The 23,752-nt window shown below is 45.3% G+C and overlaps 1 protein-coding gene across 1 annotated transcript in view; it reads left to right on the top strand.

Annotated features, from left to right (window-relative positions):
* Positions 1-3,588: 3,588 nt before the first annotated feature.
* The window catches only part of LOC108796547 (adhesion G protein-coupled receptor F5-like), an 81,120-nt gene continuing 60,956 nt past the window's right edge, over positions 3,589-23,752 (top strand). The window contains exons 1-3 of the mRNA XM_018568042.1: positions 3,589-3,810; positions 9,813-9,938; positions 12,072-12,234. Of these exons, the coding sequence (XP_018423544.1) occupies positions 3,589-3,810; positions 9,813-9,938; positions 12,072-12,234 (511 nt within the window). The remainder of the gene's footprint in view (positions 3,811-9,812; positions 9,939-12,071; positions 12,235-23,752) is intronic.

The following is a 23,752-nucleotide window of genomic DNA, read 5'->3' as shown; positions in this document are numbered from 1 at the left end:
CCCATGTTGCTAAGAGTCAGGCAGGGAGATGTGTAAGGGCCAACTTTAAGCAACCTGCCTGGGACGCTCTGGCCAGCGTCCCACCAAGTTCCTGGCAAACAGTGATGTCATTGGTTGCCAGGAGCTTGGCAGGACACTGGCCATATCATCCCAGGTTGCTTAGAGCTGGGTGGGGAGATGCAGAGACCTTACACATCTCACCGGCCAGCTCTTAGTGGCATCACTCACCACCATCAACCACTGATTGTGCACAATCCAGCAACCACCACCGCACCGCCTCAGGCGTCAAAAACCCAGATAGCAAGGATAACTTGCCACAAACTTGTGTCAGGGTGAAATTGTAATTTTGTTAACTTGCTGCACACATTCCCGGCAAGTTGTAGACTTGCAGAACACTCGCAGCACAAGTTCTAGTTGACACTTTTTGAATTTGTAGCAAGTTTGCTTGGCAAGTCTACAGCAAGAGTCCTGCAGGTCTTAGCAAGAGCTCTGCAAGCTCGCTGGTCTGGAGACTTGCAATGCAGACTTGCTGTAATCGTGCAACAAAATTGTGAAGCTTGGCAAGTCTGCAAGCGTTTAGCAAGTCATTTTCAAACTTGCAGCTCAATTGCTTGCTATCTGGGAAGGCTAGGGACACCCCTGACTACAGGAGACTGCTAAATAAGCCTAATAAGTTGAAGAACATGTACCAGAACAAAAAAAGAAATGTAAAACAAATAAATTACAGCTTTGTTCTGTGCAGTAGGCACACAGCATCTATGCCCCCTGTCATTTTTTTCACCTTAGCACATACTTGCACATTTTGTTTTACAATAGGAGAGCTCAAAACTCATTTACAGTATAGAGTTGTGCTAAAGAAGGCACTGAAACACATTCAGCCCTCTACATCAAGACAGTGCAGTTATCCAAGATGCCACGAGCTTTCAGATGACTTAAATGTGTTCTGACTGGTTGCTTTTTATCTTTGTACCTTATCTTTGTACAAACAAGGAATGGGATATTCCTTGTTTGGGCAGTGTTGCCCAATGGAATCCCAATGCATAGGAGACTCACAACGTCGTTGGTTGCAAAGACACAGGTGGAACCTGTGTTTGCTTTACTTGGATGCTTGCCAGACCTGGGTTTCTGCCCACATCCAAGCAAATCAAAACCAGGCCAGTTTGGTCATCACTAATTCCGGATGACCGAGTCCTATCCTGACATATTTATGCTAGGACTGCCTACAGGAAAAATGTGCTTACTGCCCTGAGGGCTGCCATGTACTTTAGTAGTATAGTGCTGTATTGTGTTACCTGCAGATAATGTTAAGACCATACATGGTAAGGAATACTTGTTATTGGCTGAAAATCTGACAGTTGCAAGCTTTTGGGGCACTTTCTCTTCTTCAGGATTGGTCTAGTTAGGGGAGGAATCACTAACAATCATGACTGTCCTGCTGGGCGAAAAACCTGTTGACCCATCACATCTGTTCCAATCATTTACTCTTATAATCAACAGAGCTAGGGCAGTGTGACCATCTGCAGCAGAATAAGACTGGTGATCCATTTCAGCTAATATCTTTTTTCCCATAATCCCTTGTTATAAAAAAAAAACATGGGGGTGGTGCAGTTTATATAACTCACTGCTATAGGAACATCCTCATTACAGCTCAGGACAACCACGCAGACCTTGGCCGGCTTGGCAACAGTTGCATAACCTATAAAGCGGGGAAATCATTTTGTATTTACAAGCTCTAGCAACAGCGGGACTCCACCTTTTTAGAGTTGCCTTCAGCACCTAATCATTATTGACTGTATTCTTTAATGGTTACACAGTTACGACACAAAGGGACAGGCTGTTCAGTGGAAATAGATTTCCTCAAACATTTTCGTGTTTCTTTATCCTGATAAAAGGAACTTTGTAATATAATAGGAGAGATAAATTCCACCTAGAAAGCAGTTGTTGAAAACACCCATTTATTGGAGCAGATTAAGTGTATTGAGTGTCAGTCATGAATGTGGGAGATGTGTGAACAACAATGTCACATTTCGGCCTCGAATCTGAGCCAGGACTCCACGTCTTTCCTGAAAGTCAATTCAGCTCCCGGAGTGTTATTGGGTTTATGGTGTTGTATTGTACTTCTGTGTTCCAACAAACAATGGGCGTGTTATTGTTATGAGGCTTTATGAATGCACGTTCCCTGGTCGGTAGGGTTCCATTCGGTATTTATCTTTTGATCATGATCTGTCTAATGTTTCAGTTTTATATTGTTTAGAAAGTACAAGTTGCCAAAGCAATTGGACACCTGTACTGGTATTATATACTGTATATTGTATATTGTTAGTATAGTGTATATAGAGTATAATATGTAACAAAGTATCAAGTAGCTAAATAATGATACATGCTTAAAGGGCTGATCAAAATAAATAAGATACATATTACAAACTGGTTTAAGGTCCCCATTCACACCTGAGCACTGTGTAGCTCGAATGCCTAAGTGCTACAACGCTCAACTTGGTTTCAATTAGGGATCCCGTGATACCGGTTTTTCGGTATCGAGTATGAGTACCGATATTTTGCTGTCGGTACTGGACGATACCGAGTACCGCTACTGGTGCTTCTGCTGGCATTGAGCCGTCTTCCTGGGCAATCAGGAAGCCGGGGAGCGGGTAATGGAACACCGCCCGGCTTCCTTATTCCCAGGAAGCCAGCTCTATGTTTGGCCGGCTCAATGCTGATTGGCCGGGATACCTGCTTCCCAGCCAATCAGCATGGAGTCGGCTTAACAGATAGGTCAGTTAGTAACTTAGTGATGCGTGATAAGACTGAGGGGGCGAGCTGGGGAGTAGAGAGACAGATTTGAGTGCCATTGGCATAGAGATGGTATTGGAAGCCATGGGGTGTTATTAGCTGGCCAAGGGAGGAGGTGTAGATAGAGAATAGAAGGGGTCCGAAGACAGAGCCCTGGGGGATCCCTACTGAGGGAGGTAGTCATTTTACACAGGAGCAGCTTCATTTTAAAAGCCAGTAATTGCCAATAATAGTGACCAGGGTGGAATGGGGGCGGGGGGGGCAGAGAGAAGAGCTGGACCTTGCAGATGTCCTACAAATGTTATTGACGTTTTTAAAGGATATATTATGTTCACAATCCTCAGGTGGTAATGTGTACATAAAGTCAAAACTTTTTTTAGTTTTGGATTGCTGCGTCCATGCTCAGCCACTGCTGTTAGAGGAAGACGGAGCACACCAGGCATGGGCACAGTTTGTAGGAACGTCTAACGTCCGGCCCATCCTTCCTGCTGTTTAGCCAAGATGGAGGGGGGGGGGGGGGGATCCCCTAAAGGTTTTTGCAGACAAGTCGTGCAGGGTCTACAGGTATGCGGAAGGAAAGGGGCAGATTTGTATCAGATCTGAACACTGCTTTGCAATGTGCTGGGGAATTTTCACTTTTTATAGTTCAGTTGCAATTCAGTTTCACCATTTCAGCTAAATGCAGCTGTGCTGCTCTACCTTGGCTCATAGCAGACTTACCTGATGGTCATCTGGAATAGTGAAATAAAAATACAGAGTGGACCAGAAGGGCTACTATGTGTTCAGAGGCTGCCTAGAATGGCGGCTATTGGCAGAAATGCGTCAGGGGGCATTGTGGAGGACAGAACAACGCTAGACGCATTGACTGCCAATTATTCGCCTCAGTACAGCTCGTTCCAGGAGATAAATGGGGATGGTGACCTGTCCGCTCTTGTTTTTCTTGGAATGCCGGCAAGACTGGAACAAAGTGTCATGACACAAGGGAAGTCACAGAAGAGCGGAGGCTGCTGTCACTCTGATGTATGAAGGTTTGGACGCGTTTCATTGAAATGTCTCTGAATTTCATGGCTGTGAAGTGATCCTTCGACAGCTGACATGCTCTTCATAACAGACATAATTGTTGGGTTTACACGCAACAGTTTTGCAACATCACTTTAGTTCCATGCAAATGTACAGTATAACTACTATTTACTGAGATCAAATTCAACTTAGTGGTGTGTCGTAGAATCGCTGGAATTGCCATGCAGAATCCATTTAAAACGCACTCCCTGTAAACAATAATCAGGTGCTGCATGTACCAAATTGCTCGCAACCAGCACTCAAGTACTACAGGATACAACCCTAATGGTGGTAAGATGTCCCTACAATCCTTTTAATGGAGGCTTGGCCAGATTAATATTAATATAGGGGCTACTGGAGCACCAGCTCCGAACCAACAACTAAAAATAGGCCCGGTGGCTTTCTAATCAGGCATATTAGGTGGCCCTTGAGCCCCAGCAAGTAGTAAGTGGTGGCCTAATTAGACAGCCGCCTGTAACTGTTGCTTCCTGTCCGACCGACCGACAGCATCAGGCCCATGATACTCTTACTCCAGCCATGGGTGCAGGTCAAGGGAGGGCTCGGGGGGGTTTGCTGGCGGTGCAGGTTGGAGTACAGTGCTGGGTGCTGACGGTGCACGTCTGGGGGAAGGCAGGGGGGTTTGTGGTGGTGCAGGTTGAGATTGGGTGCTGGAGGTGCAGGTCTGTGGAGGGGGAAGGCACCTCTGTCTGGCGTCCCGTCCAGCTGACTGGTTGCCAGAAGAATTCCGGCCAGAGCATGACAGGTTGCTGATCTCTTAGCAGCATGTTACGCTCCGGCTGGAAAGGGGGCAGTGGGCACCCCTGCTGCCACCCAACGTGCCCTAATGAGATGCTGCCTGAGGCAACCACTTTATGTTGCTTCATTATAGGGATGGCCCTTTTGACTGTCCAAAGTTCATTCACATACTCCAACAGGACCACAGTTGGACAAAAGTGTTCTCGGCTTTTCAGCTCTCTCCGGACTAAGGAAATCTTCAAACAATAATAAAAAAGTTATACTCGCCCGATTCTTGGAGCCGTCTTGCTCTTAGACCTGTCCCTGCTGCCTGTCTCTTCTGCTGCAGCAATGGTATGTCCCTTGGCATCATCACGTCCTTTACACAGTGTATTGTACATGATGACATAGGGACCTTAGACTGCTGCAGCGGAGGGGGAGAGAGGCTCCAGGCACTGTTCTCAGAGCAAGCCGGCTCAGTGGATCAGGTGAGCATCACTTTTTTATTTTAGCACCTAGACAAATACGAGCACTTAACCCTTGCAGTGCGGCGGCACCCCTACTACAAGGGCTAAGAACAGTTTTGCCGGAGGTCTTCTTTAATAAAGTTTTATTGAAGATTTTGCACAGGGCCAGTGCGCTCTTTTTGTTCTTTTAGTGAAAATATCATAGAAAACCTATAAGCCCAATGATGCTGCTGGAACAAAAGTCAACCTGGTAGGCTGCTCCCAAGCCCCAGGTCAGGTCACTCTTCTAAAGACCCGGGTGCCAACCGTTGGAGGGGGGTCATCCTTTGCCCCATGATTCACTAAAGTCTATGAAGAAGAAAAGGCCGAATGCACTGCAGGAAAGTTCAACTTGATTGTCCTGGACCTGCCTGGGACCTCTTCCACCGACACGTTTCACCGTAATCGTACCTTGTTTGTCCAGCATTATATCTGGAGTTCAGCTTTCATTATATACTGTTATCAGAATAAACTGTTTTATGTGATAAGCAGAGCTGGAATTTGTAGTGTCTCTCGCATCGATTGTCCCCAATATGGCCGCCTTCGCTTACATAAAGTGCCATTGTCTTCTGTGATTTCCGTTGCGCGGACATGGAATTCTAGACTTTTGGCTACCCAATCCCCCCCCCCCAGCATGACCCATAGGTAAGGCATTTACCCAAATGATCACATTGTACAGATACTGTATGTCTGTCTTCACGCATGTAGGGTTCTAATCCAACTAGGGTTGGGTGGCCTGAAGCAAAAAATCTGTTTTTCCAGCAATACGTTCCTTACGTTGAGATTGTGCCAAGCGGCTGATCCGTCTGGAGACACTCTGTTTTTAATGAGGATTTAAAGCTTTTATGAGCTGTTAACAACAGTGACAACGTTTGTTGAATGATTTGTCTCTGAACTAGTCTCTGAACCACACATGACAGACGAGCAAACTAATTCCCTGTAACCAAGAAACCTGCTAACTATATATATATGTGGAGAGGCCACTGACTACACAGCCCAAGATAACATGGCTGGCACTCTACTATGGCCCTTCGGTTTTCCACAGATATTTAATTCCTATTTCAAGTGCAAATGAAGCCAACACTTTTTTCTTAGTTTTGGATGGAGTGGAGAGGGAACCTCTATTAGGTTTTTATCGCTGTCTGTGCCCCGTTAAGGAGATTCACCCTGTCTATTTGTCCTGGTGACCGTTATCGCTGAAAAGGGAAAGCAAATCACAACTTTTGGGTTGTCACCAGAACGGGAATAGATGGGTAATCGTCCAATGAGGACAGTAGATCTGGTGACCCTGGGGCGAGGGGTACCCTTAGGTGTACAGTAGTGATGTACCATACTACTGGGCAGAGCAGGTCATTCACTTTCGCGGAGGTGATGCTCTCTACTCCCTCGCACATCCAACCCACCTAGACATTGAAATTTCACTTTTATTGCTTAATAATGAAATGATTTAAATAAATACTCTTTTCCTCAACCTTACACCCAACGTGTTTCCTGCAGAAGAGACATAAGTTAGTTATAAACTCCTATCGAAAGAGAGCCACTTCTGGTTTCATGTAATGACTTCAATGCTCATTTGCTGTCTGATGAGAGCTTCTACTTCTATCACACTATTGATCATTCAATGTTTCTGTCTAGGCCAGTGGTGGCAAACCTTGGCACTCCAGCTGTGCCAAAACTACACATCCCAACATGCATCTGCCTCTGGGAGTTATGTCTGTGGCTGTCAGAGCCTTGCAATGCCTCATAAGACTTGTAGTTCCAAAACAGCTGGAGTGCCAAGGTTCGCCACCACTGGTCTAGGCTATAGAGTACAAGTGCTATGAACCTTCTATATTCATATACTACAGCTCAAGCATTCCATCTCCATCCACATTGCTGCCGATCACCAGTCTATGTCCTTCTGCCTATCTTTTTCTATTTATGAAGGACTGTTATCCTTTTCTAAATTTCCATGTGTCAATTTGTGGTATGCCTCTGCCTGTTTTGGTTAATAATCAAAGTGGCAAAGTGAATGCCCACTACTCAACATGTTTCACCCCCAAATCCAGGCTTCATCAGGGGGAGGACGTAGTGCATTGTGAAAAATGTGGTGAAACTAAAGTTCAACCGTACACAATCAGAGTATATGGAAACTTTGTTTATTATATTAATCCCGGCCCAAATAACACAGACAGATTGCTACAGACACATGCAGGACATTAAAATGCAGAGATTTCAAAGTGTTCTAAGTATAATGGCTGAGCAACCAGGAAGTATGTATAATTTTTTTTCCCAAGAGGAAGAAACTGAGCTTTTTGTATACAGAGGGAATAATTCTCCTTACATTGGTGGTCAATGGGAAGAATGCCCCTTACATTGGTGGTCAGTGGGAAGAATGCCCCTTACATTGGTGGTAAGTGGGAAGAATGTTACATTGGTGGTCAGTGGGAAGAATGTTACATTGGTCGGTGATCAGTGGAAAGATTGCTCCTCACGTTGGTGGTCTCTGGGAAAAATGCTCCTTACATTGGTGATCAGTGGGAAGAATGATCCTTACATTGGTGGTCTCTGGGACAAATACTCCTTACATTGGTGGACAGAAGGAATAATGCTCCTTACATTGATGGTCAATAGGAAGAATGCTCCTTACATTGGTGGTCAGTAGGAAGATAGCAACCTTCACTGGTGATCAGTAAAAAGATTGTTCCTCACATTGGTGGTCCCTGGGAAAAATACTCCTTACATTGGTGGTCAATGGGAAGAATGCTCCTTACATTGGTGGTCAATGGGAGAATGCTTCTTATATTGATGGTCATAGTTAGCTAAAAAGATCTTTGGTGTCAGTGATTACTTATCTGAGAGTCAGAAATTGCTTGTCTCTCAAGGGACCCCTAGCAACCTCTGGAGCAACTCTGACCTGAGGTTCCAGACGACGTTGAATTAGAAAGGCTGCCTTAGGGGGGAACAATAGTGAAGGGGCAAAATTTACAACTTGTCCAATTGGGCTTTTCCACAAAACAGCAACCAACAGAGAGCATCTATAGACAAAGATCAGCTGTCATCTCATATTTTGGGAACATTTAGCCATAGACACCAGTGAAAAGCCAGTGGAAGGCATGGAAGAATGTATATACGTATGTCTGATAAGACGCAGGTTTGGCTTCAATCAGTAAACCTTTCCTTTGCTCCTACAAGTCAGGTGTTGTATATTGAGCTGTCTTTGGACATCATGGATCAGTCTATAGAGATTAAAGTCACACTCCGGGGAGGCAATGTTTAAACGGCTCTGATCTTTCGTTTACATGAGCTCTGTCTGGCCTCGGAATGTCCTGACATCTGATAGATCAGCTGGGTGAGATGTTGAATCCTGTCCGTTTAATTGTGTCTACCCCACGGTGTGACATAAATGGCTCAGAACTCGTAGCAGGATGGAAATATACAGCGCGTCTAGCTTTTCATACATTTTCTAGATTTTTCCCACCATTATATTTAGGACAGAAAAAACAAACAAACTTTAATATGGTTTATTATTTAATGAGCTTAATATAAAGTATTGCATATGAATATTTCAGATTTACCACGGGGATCTCGGTTGGTTTTCGAATGTTCACCAGGAAAACTTTAAACTCTTGCTGAAAAAAAAAAAAGTCTGTGATGCTTACACTGAGCTGATTAACTGAAACTCAAATTACACACACAGCTGAATAAGTCAGAGGAAGGAAATGCACTCCCTCTCTTCCCTCTGCTTTTTTTTGTATGGATTTGCCATTAGAGAAAAGCTGATATTGAAAATAGACATGTGCGATTCGTTTCGTTCCGAATCCAAATTCGTACAAATTTTCTGAAATTCTGGCACATCCGAATTTCCGAATCCCAGTGCATCCGAATGTGTTCAAATCTGAATTTCCGTTTACGAATTTCAGATCCCGTCCGAATTTCGTTCAAAAACTAAACTGAATCGGACATGTGACTTTTCTGGCCAATCAGATGTGTTTTTCGGTTTGATGCATCCGAATGGGTCTGAACACGAATTTTCGTTACAGCAACATGGGAGCCATATACAGTATATACATATAATACTAAAGCCGAGACTCCTAGACCCGAATGGCATTCAGGAGCTCCCCAATGCAATTCGGAAATTCGGATCCCAAATGCAATTCGGGTCTAGGAGATTCAGCTTTAGTATTAATACCTGTAGATGGTTTTCTGTGGTATTTGCAACGAATATTCAAAAACTCATCCGAAACCAACTAAAATTCGGTTTACGCCCAAATCCGAAACCCGGACCGGATTAAATTTCGTATCCGAATCCCGAAATAACGAAATATCCGTACCGAACCAAATTTTTCCACATCTTACATGTCTTATTGAAAACAAGTGCTGGGCTTTCTCTTTAAAAAATCCAGAAGGCCCTGCGAAACCAGTGTCATGGAAGCACCCGTGAGGGCCTGTTCACACCTATAGGTTTTATGACATACCAGCACATGTTAACCATGTGGTGATAATTCACATCTGAGTGATACTTTGATATGATTTCTCTATAAAACTTCATTCCCACCACTAGATAGACTCAAGAAGCATAGGAAATCCTATTCTCCCTGACTCCATCTAGTGGTGGGCATGCTGTGTGAATGGCAGTCACCCAGCGTATGGCTGGGCTGATGATTAAAAACCTTTCATTCATAATGGCAACCAAAAATGATTTTTCCTCCAAAATTAATAATTTTCCTCCTTTTGTTTCAGATTTGTGGCATGAGACACAAGATGCATTTCGTGTGGATATTTATCTTGACGCTGATGGCGGCTGGGGTGACGCCAACTAATGGGACTCCGGAATCATGGGGCTTCTCACAGATATTGTCTCATTTGGTGAGTGTCAATGAGTAACACAAAATGGTCCTATCACAAACAGATACAACCCTCCCAGTGTAAAGCTCACCACACACGTCCCAATCTGATTGTAGAATCTCCTTTGGATCTACCAAAAACTATGTAATACAAGGGTTGGCCTGACTGGGGTACAGACTGATTGGTTAGGTTAGGTAGGTGCTCATGTTGCACAGTTTTGGTAAATCTAAAGTTCAATAAACTTGTATGGCCTGTGCCTAGGGGAGGGGGAGGGTTATGGTCAGAGGGTTAGTTATTGGACCTTGCATGGTCCTTTAAGGTTGTTGGCATACGTTATGCCGTAATGTATACACTGTTGTGTGTGAATGGGGTGCTATGTTGGTGCCCGAATGTTACTGTAATGTAATGTAACTGTTTACTATGCAAAATGAATAAAAAGATTTTTCAAAAAAAAAAAACTTGTATGGCCAGATTGTAACATGTAAGGTGACCCAGCATGGTTTTGGGTTGTCACGATTACACAATGTAGGCATGAATTTGAAGGGCTGAACCAATATTAAATGGAAACTCTCTGGACAGAAATATGGAATCTGTCATTGCTGATTTTTTTTTGGAGAGCACAAGGTCCAGGTCCTTCTTGGGGTGTCAATGACCTGGAGCCAACGTGGACATATCAGAACATCTAATATGCTCAGTGAGTCATTAGAGCATGAAGTAGGTTTATAACCAATTCACAGGGCCCTACGAATCTTGCTGAACGTTGGTTTTGTGTGAATAGACCCAGATATATATTTTCAGGTTGAATTAATAATTGTAATACTGCATTTTGGCCTCTAGATGGAGATGAGGAGTATTTATTAACTGTGATCCTCAACTCCATCTAGTGGCCATAATGCAGTATTACATTATATACATTCGACCTAAAAAGAAAGTATATGTAAGAACGTCTTTTTTTGCTTCAATTCGCACAGAACGAATTTTGAGAAAGATTCATAGGCCAAATGGCTCTGGGAATTGGTTATAATTGGAATCCTTAAAGTTTAAGCCTTCAAAAATAACAATGGCAGCTCCTATTTCTGTTTTGTCAGTTTCCTGTTCATTTATGTCATGTCACTGGCATCAAGGATGGTGCATTGATAGGTTGGGTGTAACACTACTACTTGAATGTACTGCCTACTTTAAACTTGTAGTGAAACCTGCCATACTCCGTACAGGATAAAGACCTTAAAGTATACTTAAATCGCAACAATTTAATATATTGCAGCTTATCCATCCTTAGATGTGGTGGCTGCATTCGTTTTTTGTTTTGGTTTTTTTTCAGCTGCCAGTAACAAACTTTCTGTCCTAGGGTGACAATGCTTACTCACTGTACTGTATCTATATAGGAGCAGCGTTGTCACCCTAGGACAGGACTACAGAACATCCCACCTTCCATATAACATACAGGGGAGATAGTCTCCTCCAGTCCACAGAGATAGCTTTGAACAATGTAACCGATATGAGTGTAGCAAAGGCACAGGAAGATATCAACTCACATGGATAAGGATTCAGGAGCCCAGAGCCCAACCCAGAGGAGGTGTTTAGTAGTCCATAAAAATAGCTGGGAATGATGTAACGTAAAAGAGTACAGAACAGGCACAGTGTACCGAGCCCGGTCCGAACCTGAGCTCCAACAAACCCGGAAGGACTTCCTTCCTCAAGAAGAAAGCTCCGTCTGTGCCGCCCAATCAACTGTGGGCGGGGGTTTTCCATGCCTGTAGCTTGACATAAGCAAAGGGGTGGGATGCAGTGATGTAATTGACCTTATATGGAGACATACCTATATTTGGCACTTCCTTGTTCATAGGAGCTCAGGTTCTGGTTGGGTTTGGTCTGAACCTAAGCTCAATTTTTTGGAAGGATCAACATTTTGTTTTTGCATTTATCAAACAGATCTAACAAAACGCTTTCATTGGTATATTTAATAGACCAAAAGGAAGCAAATATGAGAAATGTATTTTTCGGGTTTACATTCACTTTTACCAGGATGCAGTGACATCATTGACCTTATATGGAGACATGCCTATATTTGGTAAATTACATTTACCTAATATGGCTGTGTGGCCATATAAGGTCAATGATGTCAGCCCAGGTATTCCACCCCTTTGTTTGCAGACATTACTCAACCTGCAGCTGATTGGGTGGATGTGCCCATGGTATGTTCGCAGGAGCTCAGGTTCGGACGGGGTTCGGTTCGAACCTGAGCTCATCCCCACAGGATCACCATTTATTTTTTTTGGCATTTGTAGCACACCTCCTAAGGAGCTGCAGAGAAAAGGTGGGTCATCCATTATAGCCATGTCTAGGGGATCCAGGTTCTGACTGCCCATTAGCACTCACCACCCTCCATGGTGACCGATAAAAGTAAAGTACAGACTGAAGGTATGAAGCTGAAGACCTTTATCAGCCAACTTCAGGTAGAGAGGTACAGGGTCAGGATCATCCAAGCTGGTGTAGACTTCTTTAAGCAATGGGACAGAATAACTGCTGCCATCACAGACTAGGACCTTTAAGCCAGACATGGCAAGCTGTGTGTAGAGCACCCGGTCGAGCAGCACTTGAATTAGAAGTCATTGGTCATCTTCATTTTTGATATCAGTAGTAGCCACTAGGCCCCAGACCTCAGTGCAAGCATATGGCTAGTCCCCAGGCTTTAGGCCTAGCCAAATCAGACAGTCCATATCAGCCTCCCCCCCAGGCAGGGGAGGAAGAGAAAGCTCACATGGTCCATCCCAAGTATTTATCTCCTCTCCCAGCATGCACCACTGGCCGTAAAAACCTCCTAGCGATTGGCTGGGGAGACATGCCTCCTCATAGCAATTTCTCTTTGGTTGCTCTGCCCTGTGGCCAGGATACACACAACAGCAGACAGATGCAAACGATGACAGACTGATTAGGGGAAACCAATCAGCATCAGACTGATTACAATCTGACAATACAAACTTTATTAAGCACTCCTGCCTACAGGGTGCTACACATTTATCAAACAGATCGAACAAAATGCTTTTATTGGTATGTTTAAGAGACCAAAAAGAAGCAAATATGAGAATTTTATTGTTGGGGTTTACATACACTTCAATTAGACTTTAATGGGTGCCCTGTCCTGAGCTCCTAGGCATCTTTTCTCTGCCAGCCCTGGCTCCTTTGTGTCATTTCCATATCTCATATCTCATCAATGATGGAAGTGACAGCTACATTTCTTCTGCTCGGAATGGGGTCCCAAAACCTTCAGACTGTTTTCATCAACGACCAAACGCATTTCCAAAAGAATGTCAGACTGGCATCTACTCTGCTGCCTTCTCCGTAGCAGATAATTTAATCAAATCCAATCACTTGGCTCACTTCAGAGTCAGAACCCCGGACTCCACATTTTTCTATATATGGCTATGAGATTTACGACCTCAATAATTGCTTATCCACGATGTTTGGGCTACGCTGGAAAAAAATATCTCATATAACAATAAGACATCCTGCAGTAATTAAAACGTGCGGCAAGGCGGAAAGTTGAGTTTCAGGACTTTTTTGTGTGGTCATAAAACAGATGTTGGCCCAAAGCAAAGCAGATTTTTTTTTTCCTGAGCCACTCTTTCGCCCACCACCCGTAATGTAGACATACACCCAAGACCAAAAATGTAACGGAATTCATCTTACCAGACCTTAAAAGTGGGGGGCTGCATTACTTTTCTTTTTTGACCCTGGTGATCCTGCCAGTCCAAGGGTGACCATGCTCCTTCATTGTACTATATGTGTGGAGAAGCAGCATTGTTACCCTAGTGAAAGACGTGTTGCAACTAAAAAAAACACCCTCTCTCTCTTCTCCACAACATGAGGGAGGTTTTCTGTAGTTTTCAGAGAGAACAGGGAACAATGATAACTGATGAGAGTCCAGCAGAGGCAGATAGCACAAGACGTTTGGAGGTCAATGGCGCCCCGAGGCCAGATGTCATCCAGAGTGGATACCGGGTGACACCCCGCCGTGACGTCACCGCACATGCACGGCCATCTTGGTGATACCTGCCGGCGGCCATCTTGGTGATGGACGCTGGCAGAGAGAGGAGGGGACATTCACCCGGCAGGATAAGGTATGCCACCGAGTCCCCTCCTCTCTCCTGACACTGTCGAGCTCTCGCTCCATGACCGACTGCCTGACTTTTCAGAGGGGGTGACACCAAAATGACTGTGTTACCCGGGTGTGGGCAGGACCCCCCGTACCCCCCTTGTTACGCCACTCTTGGAGGTCACTGGATTTCTGGCAGGATCCACAGGGGTTTTTTTTCGTACTTATTAAACCAATGTCACAAAATGCTTCCAATGATATGAGCATGTTGTATAATGAAGCCTCAAATTGTTTGTGCTGGAACAAAAAAGTTGATTTTAGCTGTTTGGAACCAGCAGTGTACGTGTTCATTATACAACATGGATGATAGAGGGAGGGGACAGACTCAGAGATTCATCCACAGCCGGGAGGTGTATGATGGAGAGACTACAGGGTGGTGCCAGGGCAAGGAGTAAATGTGAGCAGAGCCAATTCAGCAGGGAGCGTTCTAGACCGCTGAAGAGCCAGACTGCCGCACTCTGTGTTGAGAACTCTGAATAAAAAAACTATAAATTCCACCTGCCACTGAGGCAGAGAGACTTGTAAATGTCAAAGGAGCACAAGTGAGATGATGTCAATGCAGCTTTAGTCCATTGATCACCTCCAGCCCCATAACTGAAAGTCCATACAGATCTGAGGTTTGGAGGAAGAGTTTGCGGGAGTCTGGTCATTGCCCCTGATCACTGTTGCAATGCTCTGCAGGTTCCAATGCAAAAATGATTAATAGGGTAATTCACAAAGCTGCCAAAGTATCCAGCCGTAGCTTCGGCTGAGCCTTCAGCTTGCTTCGGTTGCGGGAGCTCTTCAGTTCAGTCGAACCGAAGGGCTGCTGCACAGGCTATTCACTATAGCCCGTACAGCAGCCAAAGGCGCCTGAGCGGCTCAGCCGAGAAGCAGGCATATGTTAGTAAATTAGTAAACTAAATGTGAGATTGTAGTCCATCATGGGAGCTTGGAGCGGTGACTACTTTACAACACACACAGGGACCATGTGGAACAAAAGTAGCCCCCCTCCAGAAGGAAGGACAGTGTCAGCACCAATTCACAGATGATTGGAGGATCTACAGCCGAGTGATACACACATAAGATACATTTTTTGTTAATAGTTAAAGGAGAACTATGAGATGAGTGCTTTTCACTCACCTCATAGTTCTAGCCGACCTGTGACAATGAGACTGTCACAGGTCGGCTCAGTAGATCGGGAAGTGAGCGAACACATACCCGTGTTCGCTCACCTCCCAACCCTTCACGGCTCTCTGCCGTGACAGGGGAGGGGCTGGATTTCCCCCCTCCCCGCTCTGATCCGCCAGCGATGACTGGCGAAACGGACGGGGGAGGGGGCGGGTACAGCTGGCTCTGCCTCTAGATAGGCAGAGCCAGCTGTCAGAGCCGGCTGGGTGGATCCAGACATAATTGCCGGGATCCGCTTCAGCTGCTGCGTCTCAGTATACCGCGAGCAGTAGCTCGCGGTATACTGCGGCGTCTCTCAGTATACCGCAAGCTACAGCTCGCGGTATACTGAGCCTAGGGTGACGGGAGGACGCTAGTTTGTGTCCTCCCGTTACCCTAAGGAGAACTATGGGGAAAAGCCTTAATCCCATAGTTCTCCTTTAAGGTACTTGAATGTATTTTTTAGATTTAACTTCTGAGTTTAGTGTCACTTTAAGTTGCTCTAAAACTCTATAACTCTTTGAACAATGATCCAAAGCAGCCGATCGCATCAGCAATATAGACAGCCCAATGCCAGATGATCACCAATTATCGGGTTACTGTACTTAACACATTGGTTTATTAGACACATCCGGTTGTGTTTGCAATGGAACCGGGCTGCCCAGCGTGTGACATTTACATTGAATGCTTTACTTTCATTCTGTTCTTGGAACTTTTCAGCTGTGGTGAATGTCTGCACCATTGTAGATAGAAATGAGTTTAGTTCAGTATAATGTGAGGATTAGGCTAACAAAAATATCATCTGATTTACACGTCTATCTTTTTTTGCCTTCTCACGCTGTCCAAGGACTTTGTAGAATGGAGAGGTGAGTTACAGGTGCTTGGGTTGTGTAGTATCAGGATATATGGACTTTGTTTTAGCTGTTTAGCTGCTGTATTATACAGTACCTTCAGATTGATCCTTGTTTGCACCCAAATCCCTCTGTCCCTCTTTCCTTCTCAGTTGTTGTCTCTCTTTCCTTCTCAGTTGTCTCTCTTTCCTCCTCAGTTGTTGCCTCTCTTTCCTTCTCAGTTGTCTCTCTTTCCTCCTCAGTTGTTGTCTCTCTTTCCTCCTCAGTTGTTGTCTCTCTTTCCTTCTCAGTTGTTGTCTCTCTTTCCTTCTCAGTTGTCCCTCTTTCCTCCTCAGTTGTTGTCTCTCTTTCCTTCTCAGTTGTTGTCTCTCTTTCCTTCTCAGTTGTTGTCTCTCTTTCCTCCTCAGTTGTCCCTCTTTCCTTCTCAGTTGTTGTCCCTCTTACCTCCTCAGTTGTCTCTCTTTCCTCCTCAGTTGTGCTTTTTACCTCCCCAGTTGTCCCTCTTCCCCCCTCAGTTGCCCCTCTTTCCTCTTTAGTTGTCCTTCTTTTCTCCTCAGTTATCTCTCTTTCTTACTCAGTTGTCCTTATTCTCTCCTCAGTTGTCCCTCTTTCCACCTTTGTTGTCCCTCTTTCCTCCTCAATTGTCCTTCCTTCTTTGCTCCTCAGTTGCCTCTCTTTCCTCCTCAGTTGCTCCTCTTTCCTCCTCAGTTGCCCCTCTTTCCTCCTCAGTTGTTCCTCTTTCCTCCTCAGTTGTCCCTCCTTTTGGTCTGATGTACAGATATCTATGAAAATGTTCTATTTAACTACCAAAAATGTAATTCTGCACTAAAATCTACATCCTATCTCCTTACTCTTTCGCTGCCAGAGCCGTTTGTGAAACCCTCCCAGAATGATATATTTCCTGAAAGCAGATACCCTGGAGAAAAAACTGTTGTTAGCTGCATTTTTTTTCTATTAATGTCACATGATATTAGCGCAACTCTTTATCAAACCCAAAATTCCAGTAGAAAATACACTTTATTATTTATTATTTTGTAAGGTGTAAAAGATGAGGTTGTGCTGAGTAAATAGAAACCCAACATGCCAAGCTTAATTGTGCGTTCGTGAAACGGTGAAAAACTATGGTGCCCCAAATTGTCCATAGGCAAAGCTTTAAAAGCCTGTACACGTCATCAGTTTAGAGTTACGTGTGGATATTGACCCTAGAATGATTGCTCTCACTCTGGCACACATGCCGATATCTAACATGTGTGGCACAATCATCACTTTCATACGTAAGCGCACCTGACGCATGTCTGTGTTAGTATGTGGGTGTACATGGGGACAGGGCCTTCAAAAAATATTTGGGCGTGTTATTTAAGTTATGCTATTTACTTTTTTTTTTAACTTAACTTCATTATTATTATTTGGCTGGCTTACAAGGTCATTGTGACGTCATTCTGGGGGTTGATCTGGTGTTTTACTAGTTCCCACTCTGTATATATCAATTGTTTTCGCTTCTCATTGCCGTCACTATGTTGTCTTGAGAAAGAGACCCGGCGAGGCTCTAGAGCCAACCTGACCTGTGACAGTAAATTCTGGTGGTTAGAGGGCAGTGCACAGCAATGATCACAAATTGATGTAAGACAGAGAGTCTGGAAATGCTGAGAGGAGACCACAAAGGTGACAAAACCTGAAAAACAAGTTGCTTCTGTTTTTCATTGCTGTCACACTATGCTGCCTTGAGTAGTTGACCCTGAGAAGCTCATAAATGATGGCATGAATTGTTGGTTCGAATCCTGGCCAGTGCACTACCTGCATGGAGTTTGCATGTTCTCCCTTTACTCCAAGGACATACTGGTAGGTTAATTGGCCCCTGTCTAAATTGGCCCTAGTATGACATTCTGCTGTACACATCCAAGATGGCTGACCCAACAACAATTTGACAAAAGTATGTTCATTTTTTGGACATTAAGGGGGCTTTTCACAGAGGACCCGTAGGATCCAGCCGCAGCTTGGCTGATCCTTCGGCTCTCTTCAGCCGCCGGAGCCCTTCGGTTAAGCCGAAATAAAGGGCTGCTGTACGGGCTATTCACTATAGCCCATACAGCAGCCGAAGGCATATGCTTCGGCTCAACTAACCTGAAGTGACAGCCGAAGCAGGGCAGGTTTGTGAATAACCCCCTGAGTCCTCCATTACCTCCCACTGATTTCATGTTTTCCTTATTGGTGTATCAGGGCCACCCTGACCTCTGATAGTAATGTAGCGCTCAACCCCGAAAGAGCCGCCAGAATAACCCGAGCCATCAATAGCCTGTCTAGGGATTGCAGCAATCTGCTGCCCCAATAGCATTGACCGCCCTCTTCTAGTGACCCACAGAGCTGATATCCAGAACAGAAGTATAATGCTGATGAACTTTATTAACATATTCACTCTGGGAGAGAGGGTATAGGAGCCCAGACATCCAGGGTAGAATAGGCACAGACTCCAGACTCACCGGTCCCTATTAGTACTCCAGTGTGGATCAATAGGAACACCATTTGGCACTGGGTATTTGAGAAACCGCTGAATAGGTGGGTGTGGGATCTTCAATAGGAGAGACACCAGACTTGCTCCTGAGCTCCATTCCAATCCAGGCACCTCCAGCAGCCATCAGCTTCCCTGGTTCTCCTCCTCAATCAGTAGCAAAGACCTCCTCCACGCTTGAGGCCTAACAAAGCATCGCAAATCAACGAATGGTTGAGTTCTTAGCAACCTGGGACGCTCTGGCGGGAAAGGAGGCAGCGGGCACACCTGCCATCTTCCCCCATGTGACCCAAAGAGATGCCTTCCTTATAGGGACAGCCCTGAATCTACTACATGCATCCAAGATGGCCGCCCCAACATAAGTTTGGTAAGCACTTTGATTCCCCAGGGACAATAGCGTTATGTTTATTTTTAAGACATTAATGCTTCCATTACTCCCCATTGATTTCATATTTTCTATATTGGTGCATTAGAGTCATCATGAGAAAGGGGCCCTGTGGGGTCCCCGTGCAAAAAGTGTAATATAAAGCTTTCACAATAAAACGAATGCCCTGGAGTGCTGGTGACGTCTGTTAAAAAAAAAAAAGAAGTTTTGGCTGAAATAAGACTTTAAAATCCATGATAAGAAAGACGAGATAATAACTGTTACATGTGGCAGCATTCCAGGGTAGTGTCTGTTCATTGCCAAGCTTGATAAAGAAAAAACTCCTTCTAGTGAGTGGGATCAATTGGGAGATTATCACCACAAATGGCGCTGCCTCGGCACCTCCTCCCTGGCATTGACATACCTGTTATGATGTAGGATTGGACATTAAAGGAGAACTATGGGGTTAAGGCTCTTCCCCATAGATCTCCTTAGGGTAACGGGAGGACACAAACTAGCGTCCTCCCGTCACCATAAGCTCAGTATACCCGAGCTGTAGCTCGCGGTATACTGAGACGCTGCAGCTGAAGCGGATCCCGACAATTATGCCTGGATCCGCCCAGCTGCGTGAGTGACAGCTGGCTCTGCCTATCTAGAGGCAGAGCCAGCTGTACCCGCCCCCTCCCCCAACCGTTCCGCCAGTCAGCGCTGGTGGATCGGAGCGGGAAGGGGGGAATCCAGCTCCTTCCCTGTCATGGCAGAGAGCTGTGACAGGATCGGGAGGTGAGGGAACGCCGGTATGTGTTCGCTCACCTCCCGATCTACTGGGCCGACCTGTGACAGTCTCATTGTCACAGGTCGGCTAGAACTATGAGGTGAGTGAAAAGCACTCACCTCATAGTTCTCCTTTAAAGGAATGACGCTGCCTTACCAGGACCCCAATAATATCCCTTATAGGGATTCATTTGGGGGTTATCAGAGGTTCTTGCAGGAACCATGAAGTGTCTGTATTTATTTAGTACTGTGAGGTTGTTCCGTTTTTAGGGTACAAGAGGTGATCTTTAAAGTCAAAAGGCTGTTAAGCTATTTCTAATGCTGGTTAAATCACTTACAATGGATGCTGGTTCTTGATGCTTAAAACTTTTAGTTTCCTGCAGAATCAGCTAGTTTCATTCACTCTGCTGCCCTCGGCAGCTTCGTGAATAGACCCCACAGACACAGCAAGGCAAGACACTCACATGCTCACCACTCCTCCCTTCTAGAAGCTAGTAGATGGACATCTGCTGGAGACCTCTCTATGGTGCCCCTTGCCCCTCCTCTATCTCTTTGATGCCCCTTGAATCCAGTACCCTTCCCCCTCCTCTATCTCTTTGATGCCCCTTGAATCCAGTACCCTTCCCCCTCCTCTATCTCTTTGATGCCCCTTGAATCCAGTACCCTTCTCCCTTCTCTCTCTTTTTTTTGACGCCCCTTGAATCCAGTGCCCTTCTCCCTCCTCTTTCTTTCTCTCTTGATGCCCCTTGAATCCAGTACCCTTCTCCCTCCTCTCTCTCTCCCCACGGCGCTCCCCCCTCCCCCTCCTTTCTCTCTTGATGCCCCTTGAATCCGGTACCCTTCCCCCTCCTCTCTCTCTCTTGATGCCCCTTGAATCCAGTGCCCTTCTCCCTCCTCTTTCTTTCTCTCTTGATGCCCCTTGAATCCAGTACCCTTCTCCCTCCTCTCTCTCTCTTGATGCCCCTTGAATCCAGTGCCCTTCTCCCTCCTCTTTCTTTCTCTCTTGATGCCCCTTGAATCCAGTGCCCTTCTCCCTCTTCTCTCTCTCTTGATGCCCCTTGAATTCAGTGCCCTTCTCCCTCCTCTCTCTCTCTTGATGCCCCTTGAATTCAGTGCCATGCTCCCTCCTCTCTCTCTCTCTTGATGCCCCCTTGAATCCAGTGCCCTTCTCCCTCCTCTCTCTCTCTTGATGCCCCATAAATCCAGTGCCCTTCTCCCTCCTCTCTCTCTCTTGATGCCCCATAAATCCAGTGCCCTTCTCCCTCCTCTCTCTCTCTCTCTTGATGCCCCTTGAATCCAGTGCCCTTCTCCCTCCTCTCTCTCTCTCTCGCTTGATGCCCCATAAATCCAGTGCCCTTCTCCCTTCTCTCTCTCTCTTGATGCCCCTTGAATCCAGTGCCCTTCTCCCTCCTCTCTCTCTCTTGATGCCCCATAAATCCAGTGCCCTTCTCCCTCCTCTCTCTCTCTCTCTTTCTCTCGATGCCCCTTGAATCCAGTACCCTTCTCCCTCCTCTCTCTCTCTTCACTTCTGAATTTCTAAAAGCTAGTAGATGGACAACTGCAGGAGACTGATCTGTCCCATGTGATTTCACTAGATATGAAGTTCAGGGAGTACAAGGTGCTTCCTGTGAATGATAAAAGTACCAGTGACACGCACAGAGGAAGTCTAGTAAAGGTCACTGATGGAGCTGCGATGAAGAGAATCGGTTCTATTTGATTTATAAGACACGTTGGTGATGGACGGACCAGCATCCGATGAGTGAGGATTGTACAGAAGAATAAAATGTATCAGTGGAGAGGACACACTTATTACACAGGGAAATCATTGTTTGTTATGTGTCAACAGGACCCGACTCGGCCCCATTCCAGTATTTTCATTGTGCGTGGGTGATGACAATCTGTATCATGTTCTGGACTCTAATATCTCTCTGGTTGGCTGTATTTGACACAGACATCTGAGAACAAGTTTTTTCTCCTGCACATTGTATATTGGCACTTAAATAATTTAGATATTAAATCACTTACAATGGATGCTGCGTCTTGATGTTTAACCCCTTTGCGACCATAGTACGTCACTGGCAGCGGGCCCTTTTAAACAATCTCCCGGCAGCTTTAGCTCTGTTACATTTGTCTTACACCCCCGCCGTGGTTTCCCAGGCTCCACTGCCCCTCCTGCGGACCCAGGATCGGCATCTCAGGTGCCGGCGGGAAGCTGGGGAGGAGAGCGGTGATAATCCATTCACTGATCTCCTCACCGCACTATGGGACCGGGAGCGATGCAGATTACATCACTTCCGGTCCCATAGCTGTCAGTGCTGGGCTCCTGAATCCCAGCAATAAGCTATCGAAGTGCGATCTGCACTTTAATAGCTTATTTAAAGTGTAAAGGTGACACTAGAAGTCTTTTGCACCCCCAGCATCACCTTAAAGAGAACCTGTCACCACCAATACGCTATCACGGGGGGCTATATGATAGCAATTAAAGTAAAGTTTAAAAAAACAGTTTTTAAAAATAATATTACATAAAATAAATGTAAAAATAATTTTTAAAAAATGTAAAGTCCCCCGCCCCCATAAACACGCATCGGGTGTTCCTAAGTATGAAAACGATGATCGTGCTGCACATGTTGGGTATCGCTACGCACGCCGGAGTGAGAGCAATAATTCTAGGGCCAGTATTTATGCACATCTCTAAACTGATGACCTGTAGGGGCTTTTAAAGCGTTGTCTACTGACTTTTTGGGTACTGAAATTTTTCACAAATTTCACAAACGCACACAATTTTTTAACCTGGGCATGTTGGGTAGCTATTTACTCGTTGTAACCTCGTCTTTTATATTGTATAAAAAAATGAGTTTTATATTGTGTTTTGGGACATTTTTTACTAACTTTTTTGGTTTGATAATATGTTATGCTAATATCGTGCAACACACAAATTTGCAACTGCCACCATTTTATTCTATAGGGTCTTGGCTTTCAGAAAATATATAATGTTTGGGGGTTTGAAGTAATTTTCAGGCCTAAAATGTGGATTATAACATATGTGCAAAAAAAGTTCTCGGTCATTAATTGTTAAAAGTTTTACCACTGGTCCCCTGAGCACTGGCCCTGACTTCCAGTTTTAGGGTAGCCCCTTTCACTTGCAGGGTCCTATAGAGTCACCCTTGTAAGCCGAGCATGCCTCCCCAAAGACACAGATACAGCAAGGCAATGCACTCCCCTACTCACCGCTGTTCCCTTCTCCAAGCTAGTAGATGGACGGCTCCTGGAGACCTCTTTTTTGATGCCCCTTGAATCTTTTTTTGTTTGTTCCTAAAACCCTTATACATATATTTTTCCCCACAGTTTTCAGGACAGGCAGGGGACAGGGGGGGGGGGGCTCTTCCCATATGGTGGTGGACGGTCCTTCCACCTAGATGGGGCGGTGGTTAAGTAGTGACATGTGAGCGCTGCTCAGTCCAGGAGTACTGTGCGCCCAGGCTGCATGATGACGCTTCCCAGGGGGGCGTTTCCATTACAGTCCGGACCGTTGTTCAACGCAGAAGGTGAGCAGCTGCGGACCTTGGTAGAGGTTGGTCTGGGGTGGGGTGAGGGGGGAGAGGGTGCAGCACCGGGGAGGATGTGAGTACTGCAGCAAAAGGCGCATTTTGTGTTTTAACAAGTGCAAAGCAATATATATGTTAATGAACTAGTAATAGGTGACAATAGAGGAAGTGGCCCGCACACACGCAGCGCATCTCTTTAATGTATAATATGTTTTCCTTTAGGGGCACAGTGACCACGGGATGGAGTCTGACCCGGTCCAGCACAGGAGTCTGTCAAGGCAGAAACGAGCGGTGTCTACTGGTAAAATAAATCTTTGTGATAATAAGAAATGTTGTCTCATGTGTCACTGTGCCCGACTGTCACCTTTATAATTTTTTTTTATAGAACCACATTAAAGGGAACCTGTCATATAAGAAGCCTTTTTTCTTTAGCATAGACCTGTTCTCTATGTGTGCACAAGGCATACACATGTAGACTGTCCCTTCTGTG

This window comes from Nanorana parkeri, unplaced genomic scaffold (genome assembly GCF_000935625.1).
Source record: "Nanorana parkeri isolate BGI_ZX_2015 unplaced genomic scaffold, ASM93562v1 scaffold1129, whole genome shotgun sequence".
Taxonomy (NCBI): Eukaryota; Metazoa; Chordata; class Amphibia; order Anura; family Dicroglossidae; genus Nanorana; species Nanorana parkeri.
The sequence above is the reverse complement of the archived record's forward strand: the minus strand, read 5'-3'. Positions and strand labels throughout refer to the sequence as shown.